General features: G+C 28.4%; 2 protein-coding genes across 2 annotated transcripts; both read left to right on the forward strand.

Annotated features, from left to right (window-relative positions):
* Positions 1–583: 583 nt before the first annotated feature.
* Positions 584–6,783, forward strand: LOC113380268 (the record flags this gene model as incomplete). Its single annotated transcript, XM_026619623.1, has 5 exons — positions 584–710; positions 3,259–3,388; positions 6,043–6,152; positions 6,326–6,657; positions 6,774–6,783. Coding segments are annotated over 5 exons (709 nt in total), but the record flags the coding sequence as incomplete, so codon positions are not given.
* On the forward strand, positions 6,696–10,587 carry LOC113380267. The gene is made up of 6 exons (XM_026619622.1): positions 6,696–7,086; positions 7,337–8,100; positions 8,987–9,414; positions 9,480–9,668; positions 9,763–9,878; positions 10,147–10,587. The coding sequence occupies exons 1-6, from the start codon at positions 6,794–6,796 to the stop codon at positions 10,199–10,201; spliced, it is 1,845 nt and encodes a 614-aa protein (XP_026475407.1). The 5' UTR covers positions 6,696–6,793; the 3' UTR covers positions 10,202–10,587.
* The last annotated feature ends 1,665 nt before the right edge of the window (positions 10,588–12,252 follow it).

Genomic DNA, 12,252 nt, shown 5'->3' on the forward strand with positions numbered 1-12,252 from the left:
AAAAATATTTATTGTTCTTATTGTTTCAGTAAATTTTTTCATTAAAAACAATTTGGAGTGCAGCAAAGAAAACAGATATAAATTATTATCTGTGAAGGATTAATATCTTTATGTTCAAATATTTATTTATATTGGTTAGCGTACCAAGTACAAGATACTTATTCACTGAGATAACTGTTAAATTTATTTTTTAAGCCAATAAAAAATAAATAAAAAAAACTGTTAAATTTAAAATTTTTGAAATTCAATTTTAAATTATTACAGAAATACTCAAAGAAAACAGGCGAATAAAAAGAATGTAAATCCATCAGATTCCGAAATGACTTGATAAAAGATATCTTGAACTGGGTTTGGAATCATTCGTGATATACCTCTCTGCAGAGTAAATTATACCAAAATCAAATATTGAGACATAATATTTATGTACATAATATAATTAGCAAAAAATTGATAACATTATCAAGTTATCTAACTTATTCGACTATATCCTGTTCTCATAATGCAGCATTATAATAAGAACTTGCTTTTAATTTAGATCAATAGTAATAGTTATGTGACTCTAATAAATCTCAATGTTCAACAGGTCCTGCCTTCTTGATTTGTCTCGTTTCCGAACTTCTGCCCACGGACATGCGGAGTTTGGGGGCCTCAACCGCGTTGTTATGGTCAGGAAGCTGGAGGAGAGGACATTCAAAGCGAAAAATGGACAGGTGAGGTTAAAATATATATTTATTTATATATATATATACTAGGGTGGTCTTTAACATGGACATTTTTGTATTTTCTTGCTCCCAAGGGCTCAAATGGTTCCAAATTGATAAAAAAACAATTCTCTCAAAGATTTAGCTTTTAATATTAACTTTTAGATAGAGCGCAATTTAAAGTATGGAAATAGCATGAAAAAATTTTCAAAAATTTTGCAGAGCATCGAATTTTCAATAAAAAAATGGCACGAATTTTCACTTTTAATTCATTTGTCGCTAAGTTATACATAAATTTTTTTTTTAATTTTCAAAAAATTTTTCATGCTATTTCCATACGAAGTTTGATTGAATTGCGCACTATCTAAAAGTTAATGTTAAGAGCTTGAACTTTCAGAGAATTGTTTTTTATCAATTTGGAACCATTTGAGACCTTGAGAGCAAGGAAATTCGAAAATGTCCATATTAAGGACTACCTTAATATATATATATATATATATATATATATATATATATAAATATATATTATATATATATATATATATGACGATGAAACATACCTAGTTCCAAAACGTCGTAATTAAACAGGATTAATTGTTCGGAAAAGAAACCTTTATCAATATATACATATATTTATATTATATATGTGTGCATGTTAGGTATAGTTAAATTAGATATTTATGAATAAAATCATGCAAAGCATAACATTAAATTTAAAAACAATCTTCATTTTTCTTAAGTTTCGTTTCTATACATAATTATATGCAATTATTATTAATGGATACGAATATATTGGAGAATAAGATAAAAATTCATTATTTATAATAAACAAAAAGGTACACTAAAAATGCGCACTAGCAAGGCCTGAACTGCCAGTGAGTGTGAAATAATTAGTGATAGTAATTGTAATGTTTTTTAACTTTTATTTTTAAACAAAATATTTGACACATCGAGCAAAAAAACAGCTTCTCCAATTTGTTCATGACTAAATTACATATTGAAACTTATAAAAACTAGTGGTGTATGGCATCGTGCCTTAAGGCAAATTGCTGGAACTTCCCTGTAATAAAACATTGGAAAAATAATAATGTTTTAAAATAGATTTTCTTATTTTATATGTTTTAGAAAAGTAAAAATAATAAAACTTAATCAATCGGATTTAAAATGAATGACATTGTCTAATATTTCCAAGTTTTATATAAAGAGAATTGCAAAGTTAAAATTATTTATTCGAGCGTATATAAGTGAGCTTTAGAACTTCAGCTAGAATTAAAATTAAAATCCAAATTTATTTTGATATTTGAAAAAAATTATAAATTTTCTAATATTTTTTTTCTTTCCCCAAAAGCAATTGGTACGTCAACACAAGCAGTTTTTTTAATCATTCAAATCGGATTAATTATAGTAGATACACCACTGGGCGTATCTACTAACTTGTAAACAACCAATTGTAAACACTTCTCAGCATTCTCTGCTAAATATAATTATTTTTATAGATTGCAGAATGAAAATAAAATAAAAAAAAAATTCAAATCGGAATAATTCTATTAAAAACTGCCTTTTTTACACTCTTAGCTCCGTATCCGTGAAATAGCTGGACCTGCTTTGGCCAAAAACTAATCACCACTTCTCCGCATCATTACAAATTGAATGTATTTTGAATCATTTCCAGTTTCTGCACTCTTTGATTCGCAACTCGAAAACGGCTAAACCTACCTTTTGCAAAAACTAATCAGCACTAATTCCCATTAGTAGGAATTGATTGCTTTTTCAATCATTCAAATCGGTTGAGCGGTACTCCCAACAACGTCGACGATAAATTGTGCCACACATGCATACACACACACACATTCAAAATGTTCAGAAACTTCTGAAACGTGAAGGTATGCATAAATTTTTATTTTCGATTTTTGGCCCATTACTACAACTTACCTTATGTTTTTTCTTTCAAGATTGTACTCATATATGAATAGGTAAGCTAGGGGTTCGTAGTAACAGATGTTTTTTAAATTAATATATCTTGAGAACCACTGATAATATCCCTAAGAAATAAAGATGAATAGATGTTATAACTATTCTTATACCAAAACCAGTTAAAATAATTCAATAACTATTGTTTATTATTTCACAACTAATCAGTTTCTAAAAAAGTGCGGTGCTGCAACTTACCCAGTGTTTGGGGCTAGTTGTAATTTTTGCCAAGTCAACAAAAAAACAATAAATCAATAAATGACAATAAAATTTTTAATAAGTTATTCTTTGTTTATTCTTAAGAAAATTGACTCGTTTCTAAGTAATTCTTTTTAAGCATCAACGCAAAGTATGATTAATACAAATGAAATATATAATATACTCAGTTTTATCATAAATCAACAAAAACTACAATTAATATAATTATACAAATAAAAGATATATTGTCTTTTGTAACACAATTTACATGTGCTCACATCTCACAAACTATTCAATCTTCCTCACTCGAATCTTTATATAATAAAGAAATAAATAATCTATTAATCAAATTAGTGTATGTAAAAATATAAATATTTTTATATTATAGGAAATTGTCACGAGAGAAACGATAGAAACATTTCGTGGTAATGAGAAAACAGATCGAAAATTTACCAGGTTATTGAAGCCAAACTCACTAGCCAGATTGCCTTCAAATTTGTCCAATTCGCTCTCTGAAGGTAATAAGTAATAATATTAACACATATATCTTATTAAAATACATTATTGTCAAAATTTATATATTTTCCAAATCTATTTAAAAATATACGCATACATAGTCATTAAAATAAAGAACAGAGCATTCAACCTTCTTTTTTTGGGTAGAAAGACATTGGTTTTGCTCATCGTTCCTTTAATTTTTAATTTAATGTATCTTATTTCATCAGGTAGATTGTGTCCTTTATTGTTTCTTGAGAACATTAAATGACCCAATTTATAATCTTGTACTTCACTGTTGAATCATTAAATCAGTGATTGATTTTATTTCATCATGTTCAATTTTTTGCTCTTTAATGTTTTATGAGACTTTTAGGTGAGAATTTGTTTTGTCACTATTTTAATGGTCAATATTCTGGATTGTGTAAATTGTTATACATTCGATTGATTTTATTATTTTTTATTTTATGCATCAGGATGCATTTTTTATATTCTTGTACAGTTTCATAAGTTCCACCATGTAATTATATGAGTGCAAATAGTGTTGTATAGTTCAGATCTATTTTAATTGGTTAATCTTTATTTTTTTTAGTTCAATTTCATTATTTGACATGAAGATTCAATATTATAGCAAATTATGTATTACGAAATACTTTTACTTATAAAATTGTGTTAATTATATTTAGATTTTTATTTAGCGTTATACTGGCGCCGGCAAATTAAGAGTTCAAATAATAGTTATATTATTGAACAAAGGTTTCCATATAAGTGTAAATTATAATTGTTAATACAAATTAAGTACAAGGTTTACAGTATCAATAAAACTTGCGAACGAAGTGCTTTGAAAATGTATAATGGAACTTTGAAATATATAAAATATATGCTTTGATATTATAAATCATAAATACATAGAATGCGCTCGTGTAATGTATAATCGATTTGTAAAATCCTTGGCAATGAAAACTTTTTCCATAAAACTTAATTGGATTTAATATTGATGCTGAACATGCAGAAACTGTTAGTTTAAACGCTTTCTTTATTAGCTTAACCTTTAAGGTAGTACTTTTGCAGCCATTTGAATCGGTTTTAAAGCTTTTAGGCTAAAAATAATTGTTATTGAAAATATTATAATTGTTTATCGATGTATATTTATTCAAAATGCGCCCAGGATATTTTCAACGTATTTTTATCTTATAATGCATACTAGATATGGCATTTCATTTAATTGAAAAACTAATGGGGCGCATGGCATCGTGCCTTAAGGCAAATTGCTGGAACTTTCCGTAGAATTTTTTTTTAAAAAAAAAGATTAACATTTTTGAAAAAAATTACTCTGAAAAAAATTAGATTTTTGAGAAACTATACATTTTTGATAAAAATTTACTTTTTTTTTTGAAAAAAGACTTTTTAAAGAAAAATTTATTTTGAAATATTTATAAATTCTGAACTTTTTTCAAAGCAATCGTATTGCTTTTACTGCATAAAGACGAAATATCGAAGCGCCGCGTCGCCGTCTAACGGATAAACATTGGTACGTAACCCATAAAAATGTAAACAAAATTTATGCTTATTATTAAAATCTCTATAAAATGTCTAATAATTTGATGATCATTTTTGACCGCCAAATGACATTTTTTTTTACTTTTTTCATTAGATCTCCGAAACCGCTAGACCTGCCTTTATGAAAATCAGTTCTTCATCTTGTTAATATAAGTAAAATGTTTTTTGAATTTTGAAAATCGGACGCTCCGTTCTCTTAAAAACCGTGTTACAATTTTTGGCACCTTTTGCCCCGTACCTTTGGAACGGCTAGACCTGCCCCCGCCAAAAACTAATCAGCACGTCTCCTTATTAGTACGAATTGAATGTTTTTTGAATTATTTAAATTGGTTGATCGGTGTTCCCGAAATCGTCGACGAAAATTTGTATCCGCACACACACGCACACACACACGCACACACACACGCACACACATGCACACACACACATATAGACACACACACACATACATCCATTTTTTCTAAGGTGTGCCAAAATATTCAGAGACCTTTGAAACGTAAAGATATATAAAAATTTTCATTTTCGATTTTTTCGATCTACTATTGCACTTATTTTGTACTATATTTATATTACTAAAATTATCTTAAACAAACAATTCTGAGCTAATTTGGTTTATGACTCAATAGTATTTGTTAGTTCATTTTTTAATGTACCAGGCTGGGCTATATTGTTTTCTTAAATGGTTATTATGAACTAATTGGCAACGCAAAATATGTTGCAAGGTCAGTTTCTAATAATATTGTTATCAATAGGTATTTTTAGATATTTTTTATTATGTTCATTTAATTATATGACATGTAAATATTTGCAGTAAGAAAATAATTAAAGCAATTTTAATGTGAATGATTATTTACACACCTATTGTATTTTGAATAATTAATTTGCGTAACTAAATTACATTCATGATTTGATTTAACAAAGGAAAATGAATATTTTGTTTCGCAGATCAGTTTTGAGTATGCAATTAATATTTCATACCGTGTTATACTATTATTTTTAAACGGTATAAAGATCGATGGCTTCAATATGTTTTTTTTTGTTAATTAGTTTCATATGCACATGTGTCTTTGGCTTTTAAAAACTCTTTAATTTAATTGTTTATTATTATGACTTGCAGATCCGCCACTGGAAGAGGAAAACTTCGAACAAAATTTTCTACGTGCCATAAACAAATTAAGAAATAAGCATGGCTCGCCAAATTTGCATATTTCTGATCGACTGAGAAATGTAAGAAAATATACTGATTAATTAGCAAAACATCTTGTTATTGAAAACTTTAAATAATATTCAATATTTGATTTGACTTCATAACTTAAGTTTTACTGATATTAAAGCAGATTGTTCAATTTAATTTTTTTATTAAAATGTTTTATGTAGTAGTCGTGTATTTTTTTTGGCAGAGTTCGCAAATTTTAGCAGATTCCATAGCTGCTGGAAAATCTATCAATGATGCCTCTAAAGAAATGGAAGATCAGAACCTAGGCATAAATGTATACTGGTCAAGTGCTGGAACACCTATTACACCTACAAGAATATTAGCTCATTGGTATGGAGAAGGAAAAAATTATATCTCGAATAGAGCAGAAAGTTGTGATGACCAATTTCGATCTAGTAGTGAATTTGATCATTCGCAAAGTGAACATGAGATGCAAGAAGTTTCCAAAAAACTAAATGGCACAAAGTCACCCCATGAAAAAAATGTTTTGCATAATGGACACGGATCTAACCTTAAGCGGGATTTTGTTAATCGAACATTTAAAACAAATGGCACAGAAAAAAATGAAGCTTACGAATCTGATGCTAGTACATCTAATTGTACATCAAAATTGATAAATGCAAAACATACAGATTGCGCTAATTTCACTCAAATGTTATGGAAATCTAGCCTGCTAGTTGGAATAGCGTTATCTTGCAGCTCAAACAGCAGAACTGTGGCTGTGGCCCTATTTCAACCTAAAGGCAATTTGATGGGTCAATATTATGAAAACTTACCTAGAAGTGAAAGCTTAGAAAGTTTTGATAGTTATGATTCTACAGATTTCTGCAAATCTCACAATTACCAGAATAATGAAAATTTTCGCGAAGAATGCTTGAGAACTCATAATAAGCTTCGCGCTTTGCACGGGGCGCCTCCACTTCGATTGAGTAAACGACTCTGCAAGTAAGTATAGTGTTCTTAGTTGAATTTAAATTAATTTGCATATGATTCTAAATTGATTATGCGTATAACTAATTGCATGTAATTTATTTTCTTTCTTCGCATATTAATGGCGAAGTAAAATTTTATTGCCTAATAGCTATATGTGTAAAGTTAATCTTTTGAATTTATATATACAATTATTATATCATTAAAATTATTACCAATTTCTATCACAATTTAGAATTTTCATTCATCAACTCATATAAAATAGGTATAGTCAACAATGGGCCAATACGTTAGCAATTCGGGGACGATTGGAGCACAGACCGCATTCTGAATATGGGGAAAATTTATATTGTACTTGGGACCTTGATTCTACACCATCTAAAAATGTAAGCCGAGATTTATCAAATTATTCATGGAGTCATTCTGAAATAACATCTGAATTCTCTGGAGCATCAAGAAATAGTCTAAAAACGAAGCAAAGTTCTGCTATAGCGCAAAAGGCACGATCAGAGAGCAGATTATCAAATGGAACACCAACATCGCCTGCCGGAACAACATTTTTGACGACTTCTAGAGCAACTTCATCTTGTTCGGATAATTTGCCATCTTTATGTTCCGGCAAAGTATCTCCATGCGTCGGCTTCAAATCGGCATCTGTCAACGGAAAATATAAATTTTGTCCAAATATCAGCAAATCGCTGAAGAAATCGCCTCGCTCTATTCCAGAACGGCCAGTGACAGCGCCACCAAAAGCAGGCTTAGGATCTAAGATTGTCCGTAGATCATCTTGCGTTTTTCCCCAACGTTCGAACACCATTCCTAGGCCATCAGCATTTGAAAGGCGCCAGATAAGAACTGCTTCTTTATGTTCAGGAAGTGTTCCGGAGAGATTGCACACGCCACCGAACGGCCGAGAGGCAGTAGAACGATGGTACGCGGAAGTTGGGCAGCATGAATTTTATAAGGAACCGACTACGCTACGCACAGGCCATTTTACACAAGTTGTGTGGAATGATTCACGAGAATTAGGTAAGTATCAATATTAGGGTTTATACAAAAACCGACATTTCAGGAAACCGGTTTTCGAATTTTGATTTTACAAAAAAAAAAACGGTTTTAACCGGTTGTCGAATTTTATATAGAGAATAAATTTTTGCTCCAATATTCTGTAAATAAAAAAAAATTAAAAAATATTAGATACATGTGGATACATACTTGTTAATATCAATTTTAGTTTTAAAAACAATTCAACTAAATTCGGGTATTGTCTGTTCCGAGGAATTTTAATTAATTAATTTTAAAACATTATACATTAAACATTATAATTGTTTTTTGTTTAATAAAATATGATTTCAAAAAACTGAGAACGTCTATCGAATTGCTACTTAGACGTGTCCTTTGTTTACTCAGAAAATTTCCTGAAATAGAAAATACTCTCATACTTTCGACCAAATTATGCTTAATTATTTTTAAAGCCTGATATAATAATTCTAAGTTTTTTGTTCTTTTATTTGTGGCTTCTAGAATTCAAAACTTTTTTTTAAGTTTGAGTAGAGGAAGTTACTTCTTCAAGAAGAAGACACACTGATTTAAATTAATATGTACACTGGTATAAAAATCTAAATTAATATATACAAAACCTTTCTGGGAACCGTTGCAAACTGATAGTATATCAAATGCTATTGAACCGATATGATTTCAAGAATCAAATCATCTATGTTTTATATTTGGTTATATTTGTCATTTTCCATTTATACAGTGAAAACCGACTTTTTTCACTAAAAAACCGGTTTTCGAATTCCATAATTTTCGCCAAAAAACCGGTTTAAAACCGGTTTTTGAAAACCGACAAACCCTATTCAATATAAATAATATCATCCTAACTTTTAACAAATCTTTTCTTTTCCTAATTCAGGTGTAGGTATTGCTACAAATAAACAAGGACAAACTTTCATTGTGGCAAACTACCATCCACCGGGTAACTTCTTAGGCAGTTTCACGCATAATGTTCCGCCCATTGGAGGATTTAGAACAATGCTTTCTGATGAAGAAGAAGATAACATCTGCAATGGAAAAAGTAAGAACAATAATGAAAGCAGTGGTGAATCTGATGACATGAATAGAAAAATCCATAAAGATGGTTCCGCAAAATCTAGAAAAAAAATCATTGAAAGACATAAAATGCAAGAATACAATGACAAAAATATTGCACGAATAAATGGTATTATAAATAATAAATTACATGAAATTTATGAGTGGGATGAATTTGTTTTACAAGGCTTAAAAGTTCATAATGAATATAGAAAAAAACACGGTGTGCCAAATTTAGTTTTAAGTCAAGAGGTAAGACAGATTTCTAATATTTATTCAACAACAATTCATTAATTTGCTGGTTGTAACTTTTTTAGTTATGTGAATCAGCACGAGATTGGAGCCTGAAATTGTCCCGATTAAATAAATTTAAACATAAGCCTGGTTGTGAATTTGGAGAAAATATTTTTGTGGTATGGTCATCTGATGTCAGCGATCATGTCTCAGCCAGGGATGTTGTTCGATGCTGGTATGAAGAAGGGCGTGAATATGACTGGGATGCCAAGGTAAAACTGTAATGAGTATATTGAGTAACGTATTTCAGTACGGTATATTATAAGCATTTAAGAACTATAATATAATTAATCATTAATTATTTAGGAAAAAGCGCGAGGTGGAGCACAATTTACACAAATCATATGGAGAGCAACAAAAGAACTTGGAATGGCTGTTTCCAGTAACGGCAGAGGAAAAATATATGTCGTTGCAAACTATAGGTATGTATACAATTGATTATGAACTTTATAATTTAAAGTGACATGAATAATCAAAAATTATTTATTATGAACTTTAGTTCCATTTACATGAATTTTGAAAAAACATAAACGTTTCATATTTATTATTTGCGTCCTAAATAAATTTCACAATTTCTAAATTCATTATTATTTAGATATCAGATGATATATTTTTTTCAATAGAGAACTTATTTTATTTTTTTATCATAAATTATTTAATATTTGAACTTTTACCTATTTGATTTTCTAGGCCCCGCGGTAATGTCATCGGCCAGTTTTCAGAGAATGTCAACAAGCCTTTATGACTAAGATCTAAACTTGGTCTAAAAAGCAGGCCAAAGCATAACGGTATTGGATATGGTAAAAAGGAATAAATCATTACAGTTTATAAATAAATCATTACAGATATGGTAAAAAGGAAAAAACATTACAGTTTTAACCCATTTTAAAAAGAATTGTATCAATCATATTAAAGTTTTCATCAATTATAATTATAACATATAAATGTAGTTGCCAAAGTTTGCGCATTATAATAATAGACTGCTAATTACGCTAAATATTAATAAAAAAAATGTAGATGCTAATTTTCATAAATCTCATGGAGGGCATTTTATTTAATTATGAAAACTTAGGTAATTATAGGAACTATATATTTAATCGATTTTTAACTATTTATACTAATGCCATTAATTATAGAATAATACTAGGCCAAATAATGAAATATTATATTTTTAATTTTATTCATTCGTTTAGTTTTCAACGAATTGTTTATTTTTAATTGTGTTTAAAGTATATTTTTATATGTTTTAAAGTTTATCATTCCTACAAATACTAGATGAAACTAAAGTATGGTTTCGACTTATATATATTTATAATTATACCATATTATAATATGGTCTTTCAAGTTTAATAAGTTCGAGGTAATCATTTTAATTTCTACGTATTTTAATCATACTTAAGTATCAGGAGGGATATATTTAGAAAAAATAATCAGACATTGACTGTCTACTTGCAATGCATCAGTTTGTATGCTTATGCCTTGCTTAAAAAATATTATTTTTAACTATTTAAAGTTCTTGCAAAATATTTTGAAATGCTTTCAACTTAATTTTTCACAATAAGTATGAAATTGAATTGTATCAAATAATTCATTGCTGTTATTATTAAATGGGTCTGTTTACATTCAAAAATAAAACAGTGTTATTTAATAACAATAATTGTATAGGATCAATGTATGTGAAAATTAAATATGTACTCTGTTAATTTATGAACTAAATTATTTTACTAATATTAGTTACAAGTAAAATTATTAATTTTTAAAAAGTATTTATTTGCTGTTAATAATTTATACCAGTTTTTGTTATAATTTTAAATTAATAACGAAAGTATGTTACCTATTGAAGACGCATACTGTTTTAGAATTGTTATGTATTTATATTAATTTCACCTTTACTTAATATTAATGGTAGCTTTATTATGATGTTATTTTTTTACTATACTATAATGTAATGACTAATTACGCAATAAATATCTAATATATTAAAAAAAAGGAATTGATTTTAAACTCTGTTTTATTCAGCAATCAGAAATACATACGGATTCCTGTAAGCTAAATTGACAATATTTGAGAGCGATATCTAAGAAAATCTCCAGTGAGATCTTTTTAGTCAAACAATTGATACGGTAATGTTCATATTGAAGCTAATTTTCAAATTTGATCTCATTAGATTCAGAACGGCTTGAAATTTTCTTACCGGAAGTTAATAAGCTAAAATAATTTCATAAAGCAATTTTAACTGAAAAAATTTCTATTTTCAGGCAAATTTATACACATTGAAAAATATACTTTATATAGCAATACTTTTTTATTTTGATGAATACAAATATTTTCGCAAAGATTAAACTTTCTGCTTGAATTTCGCGCTTTAAATTTTACAAGATTGATACAGCGGTCATTTTGCTAACTTCAATCAGTTAGTTCAAATGTCAAGAGATTTTTGTGAATTGACATGCTCTCGCGTTAATTAAGAGTTTTTAATTAAATCCTTGATTGGATTTCCTTAATTTGTACATCAAATTGTTTAATTAATTCAGTAGATCAATCTGATATAAAACAATCATCGCGAAATGTTCATAAAAAGTCAAAAAAATGGATATGTGTGAAGTGCTTGGTGTACATTGAATAGTTTATAAGTATCTTTTTCAGGGCTCCCATTTTGAAGCAATATTATAATTAAACATTTTATTTACAGTGCTAATGTATCCTTTATCTATATATATATGCAATTATCAATAGTATAATTTATATATGTGCTCTTGTAGGTTATACTTATTCACTTCCACCACATATCTGTTA

Source organism: Ctenocephalides felis, unplaced genomic scaffold (genome assembly GCF_003426905.1).
Source record: "Ctenocephalides felis isolate EL2017-DRISC unplaced genomic scaffold, ASM342690v1 CF-g0.4_SCAFFOLD_01986, whole genome shotgun sequence".
NCBI classification, from domain to species: Eukaryota; Metazoa; Arthropoda; class Insecta; order Siphonaptera; family Pulicidae; genus Ctenocephalides; species Ctenocephalides felis.